The sequence below is a fragment of the Leptosomus discolor genome, chromosome 14, assembly GCF_034619465.1.
Source record: "Leptosomus discolor isolate bLepDis1 chromosome 14, bLepDis1.hap2, whole genome shotgun sequence".
NCBI lineage: Eukaryota > Metazoa > Chordata > Aves > Leptosomiformes > Leptosomidae > Leptosomus > Leptosomus discolor.
Window position 1 is genome coordinate 1,847,577 of NC_141404.1, and position 19,853 is coordinate 1,867,429.

The 19,853-nt window shown below is 57.6% G+C and overlaps 1 protein-coding gene across 2 annotated transcripts; it reads left to right on the forward strand.

Moving 5' to 3' along the window:
• Positions 1 to 2,033: 2,033 nt before the first annotated feature.
• Positions 2,034 to 18,883, forward strand: ZNF598 (zinc finger protein 598, E3 ubiquitin ligase). Of its 2 annotated transcripts, XM_086472897.1 has the most exons (13): positions 2,034 to 2,234; positions 5,297 to 5,409; positions 6,748 to 6,877; positions 10,287 to 10,498; positions 11,409 to 11,626; positions 12,376 to 12,493; positions 12,940 to 12,981; positions 13,539 to 13,726; positions 15,091 to 15,163; positions 15,758 to 16,518; positions 17,397 to 17,532; positions 18,217 to 18,364; positions 18,494 to 18,883. In XM_086472897.1, exons 1-13 carry the CDS (start codon positions 2,034 to 2,036, stop codon positions 18,839 to 18,841), a joined length of 2,688 nt encoding a protein of 895 aa, XP_086329023.1. In that variant the 3' UTR covers positions 18,842 to 18,883. The 2 variants fall into 2 exon arrangements, with proteins under 2 accessions (XP_086329023.1, XP_086329024.1); XM_086472898.1 differs by lacking the exon at positions 12,940 to 12,981 and having other exon boundaries at positions 18,220 to 18,364.
• The last annotated feature ends 970 nt before the right edge of the window (positions 18,884 to 19,853 follow it).

The window sequence follows — 19,853 nt, forward strand, 5'->3', positions numbered from 1 at the left end:
GGCCATTTATGCCTCAAAGAAAAGGAAGAGCATCTTTTAACTCACATGACAAGGAATTTGGTGAAAAGGGAGCGGCTCAGAATGACAGAGATGCTGCTCACCCGATCTCCCCGCCAGCCGTGATGCACACGAGTAGATCCAAGGAATTCACCGTCCATTTTAATGTGGTTTGCCTCCATTTCCCTTCCTACAAAAATACAGTTTATTTTGTGGTTTATTTTTAAGGGTTCTATTGTGCCAACGAGCAACCCGAGCATCGCCCTGCTTCACTGAGCCACAGTGTGTCCTGGACTCATTCTTCAGTCATCCTCCAACACCAGCTCCGCAGGTCACGGGAGACACCCACAACAAATTGGGCCATTTGGTCATTTCGGGGACAGATGGCAGGCCCTGACTCAGGGGACAGGACTCCAGGAGTGTTTGCTAAGCGGAGTGACGCGCTGCTCACCTGGTGACACAGACAGCGATGTGGCAGAACGAGTGCCTCGCGCCAGGATCTTGGGGTTTCTTGACCCTTTTTGGGTAGATCTTGAAGCAGAGCTTCCGTGTTTGACAGGGATCTGCTTTGGTTTTTCACACGTGGAAAGCCAAGTGACCCCACATTGGTCTAGGAGAAAAAGAAAGGTGGGTGACTCTTCTTCTGTGCTGTCCTCAAAGCAGCTCTTACACTTTTTTTCCTTTACTTCCAGAGGAACATGGCTGCTGAGCCCCTGTTAGCGCTGTTCTCCGTGCTCCTGGAGCACCCTCTTCTGTTTAAGGAGCTGCAGTTCTCATCTCTGAGTCCCAGCAACACACCAGCCTTTAAAACACGAAATCAGCCCTCAAAGCAAGCGCAGGAACATACATTTCTCTACCAACCAACCAGGCACATAAATGATTAACTCCAGTTCACCTTAACTCGCTCCAAAACCTCAAGCAGCCGTCACATGCTCAGATACCGAACAGGTGAATCACGACCTGGAGCACACGGACATTTCTCTGACAGCCTGTGCTCTGAACATGCCCATTTGTGGCACTTTTCTAATGGATACGATATCCTATTTCCCATCGTGGTTCAAGCACACTTTTTAACAGGTTTTTGGTGGTGTTTTGGGGGTTTTCTTCCAATCGCACCCAGCTTACACCGAGGCTACCAGATGCCTGTGGTATAAAATCAACCCAGGGGCAGAGCTGCAGGCCCAGCGCATCCGTCGTGGGGCTGTTTGCCCTGGCAAAACCCCACGTAACCCACCATCCCGCTGCCGGCAGCTCACCACCCTGCCACATCTGCAGGACACCAGCCCCACCACACACGGTGTAGCCAAAATACCTTGTCCGAGGTGAGGGGAAGCCAGTGCCCTGCTGCCTCACAGCCCCCTGCCACAGGCGCGGGGCGGCACCCGAGGGTGCCAGGAGTGGGCCTGGGGTCCCTCATCTCCCCACAGCCAGGGGTGCTGGGGCCTGGGGTCCCTCATCTCCCCACAGCCAGGGGTGCTGGGGCCTGGGGTCCTTCATCTCCCCACAACCACGGGCTCCAGCTCGCCCAGGGCAGGCCCCGAGGTGACACAGCCGCCCGGGCACTGCTCGTCCTCTCCCGGGCCCTGCCAGGGCCACCGGGAAAAGGGTCACCAAATGGCTCCCGCGGGCCGCCTCCGCCTGAGGGGAGACCAGCGAGAGGCGGCTAGAGGGGCCCTGCCGCGGAGGCGCTCCGGGCGGCGCTTCTCTATGGTCAAAGGCCTGCAAGAGCACGGCTAGCGCGGCGCGACGGGGCGCTCTGGCCTATTCCTCTATGGTCCGGCGGTGGAGGAGGCGGGGGTGACGTCAGGAGGAGTGGCGCTCTAGCTGCCGCAAGGCGTACGTAAGGGAGCGAGGCGCCGCTCTAGGCGGAGACTCGATGGTTAGCCAGGCCGGCGCTGCGCCGTCGGCGGCTCTCTATGGTCGGAAGCCGGGCGGAGAGTCGCTTGCCGGTGCGGGCGGCGCTCTAGGCCGCCTCTCGATGGTGCGGGTGGTTGCTAGGCGGTGCGGGGCCTAGGCCGCGGCGGGTCGGCGCCGCCATGGCCGCCTCGGCCTCCGGCGCGGCGGCGGCGGCGGCGGCGGCGGGCCCCACGGACGGGTCGTGCGTGCTGTGCTGCGGCGAGCTGGAGGTGGTGGCGCTGGGCCGCTGCGACCACCCCATCTGCTACCGGTGCTCGGTGCGGATGCGGGCGCTGTGCGGCGTGCGGTACTGCGCGGTGTGCCGGGAGGAGCTGGGCCAGGTGAGGCCGGGACCGGCGCCCTCGCACCCGGCGGGGCTGGGGCCGCTCCCTCCCCGCTTCCCTGCCCGATGCCGGGGTCTGGCGGCGCCCCGCGGGGCTGGGCTGGGGCCGGCTGCCGTGGGGAGCGGGGCCGCGGGGCGGGGGGAGGCCTCGGGCTGGGGAGCGACTCGTGAAATTTGCTGAGTGGTGCTGGGGCGGGGGGGGAACCAGCCCCCAGCCGGGTGCTTTCCGGGTTTGTCTGCCGTTTGTGTCGCTCCCGGTGGCGTGACTGCTCTTCACGGAGGAGATGGAGGCGTGTTGGGAACAAAATATGAAGAAAATGGAACTTGAAGGGGCGATAGTTTGTTTTTTAGCTCAGCAGGCCTTGCTCTCCAGAGTTGGTAGCGTGTGATCTCGGATGACTCGCTCATCCTGCCGAATTCCTGACTTGATTTTAAGCTTGGGGGAGAACATACTTTGTGTTCTTTCAGGGCTTGCTCATGCCTTGCGTTCCAGCCCACCGGGCTGCGTCGGCCTCCGGTTCCCGGGAGCGTGAGCTGGCTGTTGGGCGTGTGCTTAAAAAGTAATCTCCCCTCGGTTAGAACTTTTGGGATAGATTTTTTTTGGGATAGATTCCTGTTTTCCTCACGGCTCGCTGGTGCGATCGCTCAGGGCTCCGCTGCGGAGTCTGTGCCGAGGGAGCCGAGGGTCTCGTGAGCCGCGGGGAGAGAAGTTGTTCGAGGACGTTTGTTAAAACAAATCCTCCTGCCTGAGTTTGTGTTTGCAGAACCGCTGCAGAGAAAACCAAACCCTTTAAGACCAAAAGAATTGGCACTGGCACCGAGTGAAATATCCCGAGGTGGTTTAGGAAGTGAAATAAAACAAAAGTATCGGGGGAGGGGGCTCTGCCCTTGGCGAAAGGAGGAGACACGCACCCCCCCACACCTCCCAAACCGTTTGCTTTGGCTGCTTTTCGTATTACTCAAGTGGTCGGAGGGGCTTGGGCCGTGTGCTGAAGATCCTCAGACGTTGTGGAGGCCAGGAGGGGCGATGTGGTTTTGAAACTGGCACCCGAGTAGCTCTGTGGACAGAAGGAAACTCTGTGGGAGTCATTTCATCTCCGGTCATCCTCTGAGGGGCTGCTGCTCCGCTTCTCCCGGCTCGGGAAGAAGCCAGCTGTGACGTTGCTCTTCATCCTTCAACCTGCTTGTCTCAGGGCTGCGGGTGGACTGTGAATCTCGAGAGCTCCTCAGTTTTGTAATATTGCTGTTATGTGGCCTGAACTTCGGTTCGCTCGGCCATCTTTCTGCCTCCTTTATTAACTGGTTAAAACGATCCTTTCATTATAATTGCCTGGGAGGTCACGTTTAATGGCTGTGCTCCTTCCACCCCCCCTGCCCCTTGTCTTTAAGTGCCGCTCTAATGCTGCTCTGTCTGTCCAGCCACCTGCCCCAAGGAAAGGAAAACAGACATTGGGGCGCATAAATCCACCCCCAAACCGCCGCCGAATGAACTGAACGTGTGTGCGGGGCCTAAGCCCGGGTCTCCCCGTTTGCCTGGTGCGTGGAATTGGCACAGGCGGGTCCGGCGCTGCCAAACCTCCGGCGGGGTCATGCAGGCCGAGCTGGCAGGTGTGGCAGCAGAGCGTCCGGGGGGAATAAAGCCGTGAAGGTGAGCGGCAGCGCAGGCCGGGGCGGAGGAGAGAGCAGGACAGACTCGTGGTGACACGTGCTCTTGGTGACGTGTAGTTGTTGCAGTGGAGCTGGGAGGGATTCCTTGGTCCCCTGGAAACTAACCCTGGCGTGTGCTTGGGTCAGGCTCGGAGGGGCTGTGGGTGTTGGAGGACCCGTGGGGGTGCTGGTTGTGCCCGGGGGTGTGCGACCGTTCGTGGAACTGCTGCAGGAAATCGTGTTGGACTCCTGTGATAAAACCTCCTTTCCAGCAAGCTGTTCCTCTAAAACTCACTTTGGGCTGGGATGAAATGTCAATACAGTTTCACTGGAACTCATTTCTTTAACTAATTGGAGTTAGAGGTAGTTGTCACTTATCCAACAACCTTAAACTTTTATTCTCTTTCCTTTAAGCTTGGTACTTCAGCAGGTTGGGTATATTTTTTGTTTTGGTCAACTTAGCATCAGCCTCAGTGTAAAAAAAGCTTTAAAAAAACACCACAAAACCAGACACAAAAGACTTGTCCCATGGTATTTCGCCCCAACAAGGGTAGAGGAGTGATTTAACAAGACTAAACGACGTGCACATCATATAATTGAATGCTTTTATTAAGACCTCAAGTATTTCTAGATCTACAGCGTTTACTGTAAGAAAAGAACCGAAAGGCGCTCGCTGCGTTTGTGACCCAGCCTGTCTGAGCGGGTGCAGGCAACTCCAGCCGTCTCACAAATGTCGCTGCTACCCCAGCACTTCCCAAACTGGGAGCGTGTGCTGGCGCAGACCGGCAGTAGGGGGGCTTCTGAAGACGGGTGTAACGTCGTGAATGGCCGCGGTGGGAGCCCCACGCTGCTTGCAGGGCAGTGGGAGCGAGCAGGCTCCCTTAGCGGGGGGGTAGGTCGTACAGCTGGTTTGGGAAGTGATGTAGCGTTTGGTTTCTCCCTTTCCTGGTAGTTAAGGAAAGAAGAAACAGCCGTTTCCCGGTCAGGCTGCGAGGAATGTCACTTGTCACTCACAGGCTGCAGGTTTCTGTGTGATCTCCCACCAGGAGGCAGGAGGAGGGCGAGTGCGGGGCTCTCGGCAGGCCTTTGCTGCAGAAGGGGTCGAACTGGTTGAAGATATTTACTCTTAGCACAGCTGCAGTAGCAAAACACACCCTCAAAAGAGTTTCCCAACCTGGTTCAAAATCCAAAGCCCAGGCTGGTCCAATCCACCTTCCCCTGAGCTGGCTCCCTCGCTGGAAGCTGGCAGGGAGCTGCGGGGGCAGTACCCGGCGGTGGTGGCGAGCAGCTGGGACCGACACGACGCTCTGCAAGCCTTGTCCGAGCTCGCAGTGCCCCGGTGATCCAGGGAGGAGTTTGCCTGGAATCCCAGAGCCCTGGCTGTGCTCCCGCTGACTCTCGTGTCGCCCGCAGGTTGTCTTCGGACGGAAGCTCACGTCCTTCTCCACCATAGCACTTCACCAGCTGCAGCATGAGAAGAAATACGACATATATTTTACAGATGGAGACGTTTATGCGCTGTACAGGTAAGGGCTGGAATCCTCTCTGTGACAGCTCCCCCGAGCAGCCTGTTCTTACCCGCGTTACAGGGTGGAAGAGGGCGGTTTTGTGCCGTGGGAGCCGAGCGGCTGCCGTGCCGCGGGCGTTGGGCACCGCGGGCGGCTCTGAAGGGTGCGAGGCCGGAGCCCCGTGGGCAGCAAAGCTCCTGGAGCGTTGAATTCACCGACACGTGACGTGGAAGCGTTGCTCTGGCGATAAAAGTTGCTTTTTTGCCTCTTTAGCCAGAGCAGCCTCGCTGAAAGGCTTCTCGTTCCCTGCGTGGTGTGGTGGGAGCCGGTAAAGACCGAGTTACTGTTAGAGTTGTGTTTGGCGAGAAGGGCTGATCAAAACCAGTTGTACCACACGTTGTACGAAAAGAAGAGCGACCTTGTCTGCTTGCAGAGATCTGAGTTTGAAATGGGGGAGAAAAGGGGTCACGTAAAAAAACCCCAATGCAGCAAAAGGACAGCGCAGAGTGAAGAATGTGGCACCAGCGTCGTGTTCTAAAAATAATCTTCCTAACGTGCTTAATTTAAGATAATTAAAAGCAGTTGAAAGGAAAGAAGAGTGAGAAAAGGTGAGAGCAGGCAGGCAGCGGTGCCGTGTGCCTGGAGCATTGTGCGTCGTATCCGACGGGATGTGGGCCAAGAAGGTGAATTCCCCGGAACGCTCAGTCGGGGATGACTTCGTATCCGTGGAGTTGGGCGGTGGGTTTAGCGAGTGGAAGCGCGTTCCGGCTGCTGATACGCCCGCTCTGGGCGTTGCTTTTGCCGACACGATTTCTGGAGCGTGGCCCCCAGTTCCGTGGGCAACAGTCAGGTGCGAGGGAGCGGGGTCTCTGCTGAGACCAGCGCTCGGTCTTCAGCCCTTGCTGGGAATCGCTGGGGGGGTTTGTGGGGTTTTTTGTTTGGTTGGTTTTTTCCCCTGTCCTTTTCTGTTGCCATTCGTTACCCGTCCCCGCCGCATCCCTCAGTTCCTGACGGCAGAAAGTGGGATGTGGACGTTGCAGGGATCAGCTGAACCTTCGGTCAGCGAGGGCTGGGTTTGTCCCGTGGACGGGTTCCAACCCCCCCCCGGAATTTCACAGCGTCGGTGTCTTACGCGGCGTCTGTTCAGCTTTTCCTCTCGTGACTTGGTCCTGTGCTGTTCCTGACGTGGGACAGAGTCTTCGTGGAACAAGCAGGACGCCAACCCCCTCGCGAGTTGCTGGGGGAGCTGTAAACACGCAGCCTCCTGCCGCCGCCGGACTATTTGTTTTTGGATGAAGGGATCAGGTTGCCAAGAGGGAATCTGATAACGTCCGGGAAACCTCTCTTGTCCCGTAGGAAGCTGCTGCAGCATGAATGCTCCTTGTGTCCGGATGTGAAGCCCTTCAACACCTTTGCAGATCTGGAACAGCACATGAGGAAGCAGCACGAACTCTTCTGTTGCAAGCTCTGTGTTAAACACTTAAAGGTGAGCTGGTTCTGTGTTTGGGCGTGGGGTGCTTCCTGGGGTGACTGCGGCAGCGCTTGGGCAGGTGGGAAGGAGGGGGTGGCGGAACAGCGCTGATTTAATTGTTAGGTTTCCTCTGTCTGCCTGCAGCGAGGCCACTTGCTTGGTTTTAAGTCTTTCTTCTTCCACTGGCTGATTAATGAAGGCCTGGAGGTTCTCAGTGGATTAGATTTTAAATGAAACCCAACCATGTTAATAACCTTCTGATGTTGTTAGCTCCTCTGCCACCACGAAATGCCAGACCCTGACTTCTGATAGAAAGGGAATCCGGCGTCGTAGGCAGGCTGTGTTGCAGCTGTAACAGCAGACATGGGGCGTCTGTTAAGACTTGTACCTGTGGTGACTTCACGAGCTAAAACTGTGACTTAAAAGAAATATTTGGGGCCAGTTCAGAAAGCAGAATGCATCGTGGAGTGAAGGGTTTGCGTCTCTGATCAGAGTTAACGTAGCATGTACAGTTGGATTGTGTAGAGGACGAGAGTCCATCTTGCTGGTTAATGAAATATAGTTTGATTTCATTATCCTGTTTGTGTGTTCGGGGCAAATTTCCTGCATTTTGTTGACTTGATTGGAAAATGAAACTCGCTGCTGCCTGCAGTTGAGGCCTGCTGCGTTTGAGGTACAACAGAGCGTGGTCAGGGGCTGGTGTAAAATGGAGTTGACAACCTGCTTGTCGCGGTTTAACCCCAGCTCAGCCCCACGCAGCCGCTCGCCGGCTTCCCCCGCCCGTGGGAAGAGAATCGGAAAGGTAAAAGTGAGGAAGCTCCTGGGTCGGGGCAAAGACAAAAGTCCCAGGGAAAGCAAAGGCCCCGCCCATAGGGGAAGCAAACCGAGGAGTCCCTTCCCCACTTCCCATCGCAGGCAGGGGTGCAGCCACCTCCGGGAGAGCCGGGCTCCGTCACGGTGACTTGGGAAGCCGAAATGCCGCCGCTCCCAACACCCCCCCCCGCCTTCCTTCTCCTTCCCCCAGCTTTCTGCGCTGAGCATGACGTCACGTGGGATATCCCTTTGGTCGGCGGGGGGCAGCTCCGGGTGGGGCGGGCTGAGGAGGAAAGGCCTTGGCGCTGGGTGAGCCCCACCACCTCCTTGTTACCGCGACTCCTTCCAGCCCAAAGCCAAAACGCGGCCCCGTGCCAGCTGCGTGAGGAAGATGAACTCTATCCCAGCCAAAACCAGCACGCTGCGAAAGCTCAACCAGTTACTGGCCAGCTGGGTTGCCTGTGTCTGGAAAGGTGATGGGTTCTGAGCCTTAAAACTCCTCGCTTTGCCATCGCCATCAGCAGCCTCTTTGATTTTTTTCAGTCCCACCCCACTACGTTTCCACTTTCTGTTGGTGGATTCCTGGTTCTCCCAGGCCGTGCACGCTTTGAGGACTTGCGGGGTCAACCACTGGTCAACTGCTAGAAAAAGAAGGGCTCTGAAAAAGCAGTGGTAGAGAAAGAACATCCCAGAATTAAAGACTGTGAATCCTTTAAACCCAATCCTGGGAAAGGACAGGATGATTAGTAATTTGAAAACGCAAGGAATGACTATTCAATACAAAGTCCAGCCTTCCCTAAGGTAGGAAAAATTTGTTCAACTTGCTCAGAGGTGTTTCAGGGCTGCTGGGGTATACTGGGGCTTGCAGGAGTGGGCTGACGAGCAAGGCGCCCAGCTGAAGACCCTGCCCTGTCTGCACAAGGATGCCAGAAACGAACGGCAGGCCATGGGGCCTGAGGGCAGGTGAAATGCTGCGGGCTGAGATCAAGGGCTGCTCTCTTGGCACGAGCTGCCAGCCCTGCCCAGGGATCCGTTGTGCATAGGGAGAGTGTGGCTCGTGCCAGCCAAGGCACTGCAGCGATGCAAAGGTGGCTTTATTTTCCAGAAACATCCACGGGATACAGGATTCAGGCTGAACTCTACAATACAGAAAGTTTGTGAATAGGTGCTGTTGGTCCTTTGGGGATTTCAGCCTTTGTTCCTGGTGAAATGGTTAATTACTCGTCTGTTTGGCTTCACCTAGAAGGGCCGCTGTCGCGTCTGGCAGGCGATGCCTTGTCACAGCCTGGAAGTCGGGGTCCCGCCTTCCCTCGGAGCTAGAGCGGGGTTTGCGTTTGAGTTACGCCTCGGGCAAAATCAGCAGCTCCTGTTGAGTGAGTTCTGGGGCTGCTGAGCTCGGTGTCTGTCAGCTGTCAGCGTTCCTCCTTGTAGGAGGGCGTTCGATCCACGAACGCGGATTTTTAGACCTCGTGACGTACGGTTTTGTACGGGTGTTTGTCTTCTCCGAAACCGATTACGTATCGGATCGGAGAAACGCGTTTGTGCCGTGGTGCCACGGCGGGTTTGTGCCGACTGAGCTGCGGCGTGCTGCCGACAGGGACGGGGACAGAAGTGGTCGGGTTGACCCGAATGACACGTTTTGGGGGGTTTCGGCCGGGTTTGCTGTCGCTGAGCTTGCTTTGACTCTTCCCTGTGGCCGTGCAGTCGCTAGAGCTCCTTCAGGGGAAGCGGCCAGGGAGGGCAAGACCCCTTCTTTCGGTTGCAGCGTCCTTTGAGCTCTGGTGAAGAGGCGTTTCCACCATCAGCTCAAGTAGCCCTCACTGGGGGAACTTGGCTGCTGTTGTCTCTCCCAGAGAATTCACAAACAATGTCAGAACTTGTTGGCTTTTAATTGCAGAGACTTTTATTTGGCAGAAAAACGTTCTGTGTTGGTGGTACCCACTGAAAAGGAGGTCCTTCAACTTGCCGAAGCTTCGGTCCGTCACCCTCAGCCCAGCTGAATGGACCTTTCCTAGAACAAGCCACCAGGCCTCGTCTAGGCGGGAAGTAACAGTCCGTTCTCGAGGGCGTGTTGATTCTGTGGCATCTTCAGAACCCGCCCTACCAAAACCTGTTAGTAGGGACAGAAGATTGGCTTATAACGTGAAATTTATTCACTGAACCGTCCTTTCTGCGTGGCTGTCGGGGGGTGGTTGCTATCTGAGGAAGGTGAACCAGCTCCCGTCTGGGTTACGGGGGTTTTAGTTCAAGTTTGTAAAATACTGTGTGTTCCTAAATGCATATTTAGGATTTTTTTTCCCCACTAGAGATTATAATTTAAAGTTGCTGCATTATATTAATACACCCAAAAAAAAGGTGAAGGGGAAGAAGGTGAATTAGCTCCGTTTCCAACGGTCAAACTGAGTGAAACGCAAGTTAGATTTAATTCGGATCTATCGCCTGAGTCTTGGTTCCTCTTCACCGACAACTTCAGGTGTCGGTTGTCAAACTGCGCCGGCCTGAAGCCGATCTTCCGCTCCTGCAGGCGGACAGGCTGTGCACAAGCCGGCCGAAGCCGCTTGCTCTCTGTTCCCAAGACACAACACGTGTCTCTGTGTGTGTGTTCCTTCAGATTTTCACTCACGAGCGGAAGTGGTATTCTCGCAAGGACCTCGCCCGCCACCGAATCCACGGCGACCCGGACGACACCTCTCACCGTGGGCACCCCCTGTGTAAATTCTGTGACGAGCGGTATCTGGATAACGACGAGCTACTGAAGCACCTGAGACGAGATCATTATTTTTGTCACTTCTGCGACTCCGATGGTGCTCAGGAATACTACAGGTTTGTGCAAGGAGTTTATTCCTTCTTTCTGTAGCTTGAATTTTGAGGGGGGGGCGGGGAATTGCTTGGGTCTGCTTTGAATTTTGGGGGGAGTAGTGCTTGAAAACAGAGGGCAGGAACGCGAGCAGGTTGGCTGCGATCTCCCTTGTTCCTCAAACCAACATCCAAAGTAATCGCTTCCTGGCTAGTTCTTGTTCTAAAGTTTTGGTGTTAAACGTTTAGAGTCGACATTCTGCAGCAGCTGTCTCGTGTGTTGGCTGTGATGCTGCAAAGTTCACGTGTGAAGCAGGTAGAAGTGGATTTTGTGAAGTAGCTTGAATTTTGAGGGGTGAAAAATTGCTTGGGTCTGCTTTGAATTTTGGGAGGAATAGTGCTTGAAAACAGAGGGCAGGAACGCGAGCAGGTTGGCTGCGATCTCCCTTGTTCCTCACACCAACAGCCAAAGTAATCGCTTTCTGGCTGGTTTGACGTGCGCAAAACGGGCTCCACAATCTGTGAGATTGCAAAGTGGGGGTGTTTATTCAGCGCTGGGCAGCGTGGGGGGTAGCCCCCCCCTCAAGTTCTTGTTCTGAAGTTTTAGTGTTAAACCTGAAAAGTCCGCGTTCTGCAGCAGCCGTCTCGTGTGCTGGCTGTGATGCTCCAAAGCTCCCGTGCGCAGCAGGTAGAAGTGAATTTTGTGAAGCCCGTGCCCCGCCGTACGAGGGCCGGCCGGCAGGTTTGCCTCAACATCTGGGATCGTGCCTCAAGGCCTACGTGGACTGTGCGGGAGCGGTGCCCGCAGGAGAGCTCGCCCGGGGACAGGGCACCGACTGCCTGGGCTTGCCTGAGCTCCCCATCTTGCCGGCGCAGCCGCGGGCTGTCGGCGAGATGCTCGGGGAAGGCCCCAGCTCGGCCCCTCTTCTCTCGGCAGCGACTACGAGTACCTGCGGGAGCACTTCCGCGAGAAGCACTTCCTCTGCGAGGAGGGCCGCTGCAGCAGCGAGCAGTTCACGCACGCCTTCCGCACCGAGATCGATTACAAAGCGCACAAAACCGCCTGCCACAGCAAGAGCAGGGCGGAGGCCCGGCAGAACCGGCAGATAGACCTGCAGTTCAGCTACGCCCCCAGGCACCCCAGGAGGAGCGAGGGTAAGCGTGGCTGGGGGGGGGGGGTGGAACGGAGCCGTTTGGGGCGAAACGGAGCCGTTGGTACCGCTCTGGGGGGTTGCGAGAGCAACTGGGGACCGGTTCCTAGCTGGGAAGGAATTCTTTACAAAGAGAGTGGGCAAACCCTGGCATAGGACCCCGAGAGGATCTCGAGGTTGCCCAAGAAGGTCACCAGAACGGGACCGGACAAGGCCCTGGGCGACCTCACGCAGCCTCGGGGTTGGCCTTGCTGTCAGTGGGGGGATGGAGCAGATCCCATCCAGAGGTCTCTTCCTGCCTGAACGGTTTGATCATTTTTTTTCTTTTTTTCCCCCCCGTGTGTGGATTTAACGATGATACATAATTTTAGGAAAATGGCCGCCATCCTTCCCCAGTTCGTAATTACCTGAATGACTCGTGTTGCAGTTAAGACAAATTAGCAACGAAGATGGAGCCTGAGAGCAAAGTGGGAGGGCAGAGATCGCCGTACCCGTGAACTTTTCCTGTGTGTGGCACTGGATGCAGAGAGATCTCTGCATCAACCCCAAACCTACTCAAAACTCACACCGCAGGTTGCAACACGTGGAATCCACGTGCTGTAAAACGTATTGTGACGTGGCAGCCCTGAAGGCTGCCTGGGCAGCTTAACCGTCAGCAAGGGACCAAGACAGGCTTGCTTGTACTAGCCTATTTTTGCTTTTTTCAGGTCAGAGAAATAACTTTGAGAGTGATCAACCATCCCTCCTGTTTAGGTGTTATAGGTGGAGAGGACTACGAAGAAGTTGACAGGTACAACAGGCAGGGGAGGTCGGGCAGGTTGGGCGGCCGAGGGAGTCAGCAGAACAGAAGAGGCAGCTGGAGATACAAGAGGTGAGCAGCACGACTTGTGGTGGTGGATTTTTATTGCTGCTTCGTGTCGTTCTTCACTTGACAATTAACCGTGTTTTGGCGGACCGGTAGGAAGGAAGCGGGTGCGAAATTTGGCAGCCTCCGTAGCGAGCCCTTAGGCGGGAGCAGACCCAGCTTTCAGTCGAAGCCTGCGTGGTGCTGACTGCACGCTGGGCCAGAGTGAAATTATTTGGTGTGAAGTTTCAGCTCTCTGGACTGAAGGCACAGGAGCAAACAATGCAGTCTGCAGCGTGGGGGTGAAGTAAACTCAGAATCCGAAATTCATTTCGGCGGCTGTTTGCGTGCTGGCTTTTGCAAGGGGGATTTTCTGAAGCAAGTGCCAAGTGTTTGCAGGTTTAATGGACTTTTTGGTCTGGGTCATCATGAAGTTTCTGTTCTAAGGACCGTGCTTTTCCTTGAACTAACAGATCTCTGTGTGGCCAGACTGAGGGCTTTGGAAAAAGAAGAGGGTTAAGTATTGAAATGAAATTTTGCATTTCTATGTCTCTTCATCCACACAAGACCCGAGCGCTTTCTACATACTGCACAGCTATTTTTTTAATTTCTTTTTCTCGCTGGACAGTCAGCTGGTTCATTACTGGTGATTTCACTGGGGGGGGGGAAAAACAGTCCACCCCTGAACACTTGTACGTTGGTGTCGCATGTGGATCGTGCATGTGTTGAGAGTTTGTGACAAACTGCGGCCTTGCGAGGATGATTCCATACCCTTGAAAACGAATGGGAGAGACAGGCGTCCCCGTGCGTCCGTGGTACTGTCTCTCCCCGCTCACCCGCGTTTCTTCTGGCCTGGATTGTTATTACCGTGGGTAGAACTTGCAGATCCAGGGGGCGAGCGTTGCCTGCCGCACCAGGGCGCGCTGGAGCGGTGGGTTCGGTTCAGCCTTCTCGGCAGGCGGCGGCACCAGGTCAGGGACAGTCACAGGAGCTGACACCGCAGGGGTGGAGGGAGACAAAGCTGCTGGGTCATCCGTACTGTTTGACCCAGAAAACCTGCCCTGTCCCGTAGGGAAGAAGAAGACAGAGACGTTGCGGCAGCTGTCAGGGCGTCTGTGGCAGCCAAACGGCAAGAAGAGAAGAAACGGGTGGAAGACAAAGAGGACAGCAGCAGCAGCAGCAGGGGTAAAAAGGAGGACTTGAGGGATTCCGAAGTGCTCAGCTCCAAACGTGTGCCAAAGCCTTCAAACGATGCTCCAGGTGAGTGCGGGGCACGGTCTGCGGCTGCAGGGGGGCACGATGGGGCTGGAGATCGGCCGGGGGAAAGCGGGAATCGCCATGGGTTGTGCTCAGAGCCTGGTGGTCTTGGGCAGAGCTGGGCAGAACCTTCACCAGAGCCTGGTGGTCTTGGGCAGAGCTGGGCAGAACCTTCACCAGAGCCTGGTGGTCTTGGGCAGAGCTGGGCAGAACCTTCCCCTGGAGCCTGGTGGTCTTGGGCAGAGCTGGGCAGAACCTTCCCCAGCAGCGGGGGTTTGCAGTGACGTGTGTCCCGCTGGGCTGGGGTTCCCGCAGCGGGTTGGACTCGAAGGGGAGCTGGTAGAAACACCAGGTGCCACGGACGTACGGCAGGGGTGGGATTCCCATCCAAATCGGTGCGCTCCGAGAGCGGGCCATTGCCTGCTCTAGCACCTGACTGATCTATTGTGATGCTTGAGCTGAGTTTCCCCTTTTTTGAGAACCAGTTAGTCCCAGTAAAAGCTTACAACTGGTGAAAGCAGGCCTTTAACTGTTTTGACCCAGGTCCCGGTTGGGGCAAATAACTACGACGCAGTGGCGTGTTGATGCCACCGTTACTCCAAATCCGTTTGCCGCCGTTTCGTTGCTCCTACGACAGGATTCCCCCTCGGAGATGATGCGCTTGCTTTGTGAGCTGGGAGCTCTGGTTAAGGGGTACAGCTCAGCTGGGGGCGGCAGGCAAGGTTCTCTCCCCCCAGCGGCCTGCCCAGCTCCGGCTGCGTGCACGTCCAAGCTGTCCCCAGGCTGTCCCTGCCGCAGGCCGCAGCGCGGGGTTCGGGTTTTAAGGCTGATCCAGACTGGGAACGAGGGAGGTTTGGGTGGGAAATGACTGCCCAGGAGCTGATGGCAGAGCAGCTTGGGCATCGGGGCGGCAGAGGTGCGAGGGACTGCTCTGAGGAGCGGCTTTGCGGACGAGGCAGCTCTGGCGTACGTCGCTGGGAGCGCCCAGGCTCTGGGGAGCACCCCGAGCCTCTGCTCCCCGCCGGTAGGAGCACGGAGCAGGCGGCCGGGGGCATCGGCGTCTCGGTCTGCGGGGGGTTCCCTCACAAAGTGCGTATCGACCCCTGTTCTGCTCATGTCGAGTCTCTCTAATTCCCCTTACGCCCCAGCCGGTGCACGGTGACGTAATGGCGAGTGCGTTAATCGAGGGGAAATAGGGGTGCGTGGATTTAAACTGTCCTTTTGGAATGTCACAGTCGGTGACATCATCAGCGGCTGGAAATAGGACTTGTTAACGCCGCCGTCGCGTACATCGGTAGCTCCCGCTCGGGGATGGATGGATTTGAGCTGAAAACGTTTCTTTGCTCTTTTTGTCAATGCTCCAAAAGAAGCAGCTGCTAATGGTGCTTTGAGCCAAGACGACTTCCCCGCCATCGGCTCGGCAGCGGGACCTCTGCAAGGGTGAGTTTGTGCAGGGCCGCGGCGTGAGGCGGCAGGTTTAGAAACTCCCTGGCGTTCTGCGTTCCTGGGGAAGATGAATTTTACGGCTCGCTTCAACGACAAGCGCGGGGGAAACCCCTGCCCTGGCCCCCTTCTGCCCCCAGCTGTGTCTGCGCCCGTCGCCTGCCTGAGCGGCATCGGGGGTTGCTGCCGTTGGTGGCTTGATCTCTTGGTGATGCAATTTCGGGGAAATTCTCAATATTCCCCGTTCTGGCCGTTTTTAACTCGGTTGTCTTGAAGGAGCTGTACGCTGCGAGGTCTAAAACTCGCCCTCTCCTGGAGCTGGTGGCGGTTAGAGCAGCGTCCTGGCAGGACGTGGCCACTCGAACGTGCCTGCGCGGACAGCTCTGGTGTGCTGGGGCGGCACGGACCCCCCCCAGCGAGGCTGGGGTGGCTTTGGGGAGCCCCCTTCCCCGCACGGCTTCGCAGGCCCGGGGGCATTTGGGGGCTGGGTCAGTTGTGCCCCCCGAGCCGTAGCTGGAGGAGCGGCGCGGGCGGGCCCGGAGCCCGTTCTGCAGCCCCGGCGCGACGGCGTGTGCGTTTGCTCTCTCGCAGCTCGGCCCCGCTCGCGGCGGCGAAGCTGAAGGAAGAAGATTTCCCAAGCTTGTCCTCCTCGGCAGCGCCCACCATCCCCTCCGGGGTGTCTCTGACGTACACAGCGACCGCGAAGAAAACCGCTTTCCAAGAGGAGGATTTTCCAGCTCTGGTGTCCAAAATGAGGCCCAACAGCAAGACGGTGACGAACATCACGTCTGCGTGGAGCAACGGTTCCAGTAAGAATGTGGTCAAAGCCATCAGCAACCCCGGCGTCCACCAGCCGGCCAAAAAACCATCCTTGAGCAGCACTAAGGGCGGTAAGAAGAGCAATAAACTCTCTCAGTCGGACGACGAAGACGGCGGCGGCGGCCTGACGACCCAGGAGATCAGAAACACCCCGACCATGTTCGACGTGTCGTCCTTGCTGGCAGCTTCTACCTCACAAACGCTGACGAAAGTGAGCAAGAAGAAGAAGATGGGGGGTGAGAAGCAGAGACCGTCGTCCCCGCACCTCCCTCAGGAGACGCCGTTTCCCAGGTCCTCCGGGGAAAAGCCGCCGGAAGCGGAGCCGGCCCCGACGGCCGCCGCTGCCCTCCGCGCCCCCGACAGACCCGCCGCCGTCCTCAACGGCCACTTGGAGAAACCGTCAGCGCTCTGCAGCGCACCCAAAGAGCCCCCCGGCCTTAAAAAGCCCACGGTGACTAACAAATGCCCTTTACCTCAGGAAGACTTCCCAGCTCTTGGGAGCTCAGGGTCGGCTCGGATGCCCCCACCACCAGGTAAGCGCTGCGGGGCACGGCCGGCTGTGCTCGGGGGAACGTGCCGCGAGCAGGGGGCGTGCGACCCGCTCCGTGAGGAGCTCAGGGCGACGTCGGTGGGCTTGGGGTCCTCTGTAAGTCACGGCTGAAGCGGTGGCGATGCCGGGCTCCCCCTGCTCCGCGCTCTGGGGCGGCTCAGAGAGGAGCAGCCGCTCTTTCTGGCGCCGCTTTGCCGACGAGCCGCGGCTGCCGCTGGGCTTTTGCGCTCCCAGAGCCGCTTGGGGAGCCCCCGCGGGCAGAGAGGGTCCCACTGGCGGTGACCTGCGCCCGCTGGCGCTTGTCCTGGGTCGCTCCTGTTCGGTGTCGGCAAAGATGGGACGCCCTTGCGGTGCTGTTGCCTTGTAAAACCGGAGGAACGCGGCCACGGACGGGAGTCGGGGCGGGTTTGACGGGGGAACAAACCGCGGAGCTCGTTTGTCCTGCGGGGCACGCTGGGGCGTGCGGCGCCTGCTGCCATTGTGCCTTCTGGGGGGGTTTCTGGTCGCCTCCATGACATAAAAGTTTGTCTCATCATGAGTTCGAGGGGATTTTTTTTAATTATTTTTCTGTTCAAAAAGTGAATTAACCATTAAAGCGCTTTCCCTGTAGGGTAACATCAGCCGCTGTGAAGCGCTTTTGACCCAACCGTGAAGGCAACAGATTTCCACCTCTCTAATGTTTTGGTGTTGGCTTTTTTTTTTTTTTTTTTTGGCCAATACAGTGATGTCAGCACCGCTGACTCTTGACTTCGTGGCGCTTCTGGAGAGCGCGTCAGGCCCCCGGCGTTAGCTCTGCCCGGTGGCATGCGGGTGCCAGAGCCGGGTGCTCTAACGCCCTGCCTCGTCTCTGCTTCCCTTCAGGCTTCAACGCTGTGGTGCTACTAAAGAGTCCTCCTCCCCCTCCGGGCCTGTCGGTGCCTGTCGGCAAACCCCCTCCAGGGTTCGCTGTTATTCCATCCACCAACATCTCCGAACCCGTCACTGCCTCTTTGAAAGAGTGAGTAGCAGCCCTTGGAGCTGGGGGGGGGGGGGGGGGCTCAGTTATGGCGCGTGGGCTTCGGGCAAGGCCTGGAGGGGATCGTCCTGCCCCGGTGCCACGGGAGGGTTCCCGTCGGGGCGTCCCGTGGGCACGATCCAGGAGAGCGGCGTAAAAGAAAGCGCCGGCGTTGTGCGGGCGGGAGGAGGTGAGAACCCGGGCGGTTGGGGCGGCTCCGGCTTCTGTCTGATGTGGAAATCCGGAGCTTCAGCGCCGTGCTGTCGGCGCGGTCGGGGCCCCGAGGGGCTCGCTGTGGTGGTCCCTCAAGGCCTCCGATGCTCTGCCCTTCCCGGGGTCTCTGGGGGGGCCCTTGTTGGGCGAGTGAGGAGCCTGTAGGAGAGGGGATGGGGAAAACTCATGTGGGTTCAGCCCGGGCAGCTGTGGGGGTCCCGTCGGCTCCGCTCACGCCTTTACAGCGACCCGAGCGTCCCCCGCGGCTGGGGTCCCCCTGGGTGGGGCTGGGGCCTGAGGCAGGGATTCCCCAGGACGCCTCTCGCCGTCGGGTCGGGGTGGCTGCGCGCTGCTTCGAGCCCCGGGGAGGCGGGGGGGCACGTCCCACGGAGGGGCACAGCCGTGCGATGCGCGTCCCGCGGCGTCGGGGTGTGACAGCACCCACCTCGGAGTCGCTCCTGGTCTCTTCGGTTGCAGGCCCAAACCCTGTCACGGGGCGTACTTGATACCCGAAAACTTCCAGCAAAGGAACATCCAGCTGATCCAATCCATTAAGGAATTTCTTCAAAGCGACGAGTCCAAGTTCAATAAATTTAAAACTCACTCGGGGCAGTTCAGACAGGTGAGGGGCAGGAGCCTTCCGCTTCCCCAGACCTTCCTCTCGGGGAAAAAGTGAATCCTGGTGGGACTTTTTTTTTCTTTTTTTTACCTTTTTTTCCCCCTAATTATTCCACTTCTGTTTTCACCGAAGGGGCTGATCTCTGCAGCGCAGTACTACAAAAGTTGCCGCGAGCTGCTCGGCGATAACTTCAAGAAGATTTTTAACGAGCTGTTGGTGTTGTTGCCGGACACGGTTAAGCAACAAGAACTGCTTTCTGCTCACAACGATTTCCGAATCAAAGAAAAACAAAGCTCAAACAAACCCAAAAAGAATAAAAAGAATGTTTGGCAGACGGACTCCACCTCGGAGCTCGACTGCTCCATCTGCCCGACCTGTAAGCAAGTGCTAACCCAGCGGGACGTTGTCACCCACAAAGCTTTGCACCTCGAGGACGAGGAGTTCCCTTCCTTACAGGCCATCAGCAGAATCATCAGTTAGCTTTCCCGAAGACCAATAAAAGTCTCTCTCTATGAATATGCACTTTTTGGAGTGAGGTTTGGCGGTTTGGTGTGGCCGGGAGCCGGTGCCGGCGGCGGTGCCGTAGGCAGGTGCCCGCTGGGGAGCCCGGCGGGGTTCGGCAGGGCCGTGCCCGGGGCTCGCCGGACTGTGCCAGAGCCGGAGCTTCCCAAATGCCCGAGTAGAATTAGGCTGAAGTGGCGGGGGGCAGGCGGGGGGCACCTTTCCCTTTCTCTGTGACAGGCGGGAGCTGAGAAAACACTTTCTGCTCTGGAGCCGGGCAGGGGACACCCGAGGGGAAGGAGCATCGGGTTGGGGGGGGGGGGGGGTTTTCTTTTCTTTTCTTTTTTTTTTCCTGGGGGTGGGGGAAGGCTGTGAATCACTGAAATGAACGGAAGCAGGAGCGGCTTCCCCTGGAATATCCTGATGTGTGTTTGTGCTGTTTCCGTGAGCACGAGGATCACAGCAGCCGGGGGTGTGAAGGTGCAGGACTGGAAGCTGCTGCTCCCTGGTGAGGCCGTTCCAGGGGCGCGTCTGTCCACCGGGGCTGCCCCTAGAGCAAAGGCAAGTCCCGGCTGAAAACGGAATTACTTTCTGCTGCTTGAACGATCGGACTGCTCCGGGCCGTTAGCGGGACGCGAGGTGGGGAGTTGCCCCTGCCCTTTTGTGTAACCTGTTCTTTAAAGCAACTCCTTTTGGAGCCCTGCAGGTGGAGTAACAGCGGTGGCTCGGGCTCTGCTCTCCCTAACATCCCCTTCACCGTGACTTTATCTGCCGCCTGCCCCGGTTCTGGGCCGCACTGACCGCGGCGGCTCCAGCCACCGGCCCCCTGGGCCACGAGATGCTGCTGCTCCCTGACGGCGTTGATCTGCAGTGCCTTTACCTGCCTCTCCCCGTTCACACTGGGCTGCACTAACACGGGTGATGTGGGGGGAGCGTACGGAGCGTTTACACCCCGCGCCTCCCTCGGAGCCACGAGGGGAGTTGGTTCATC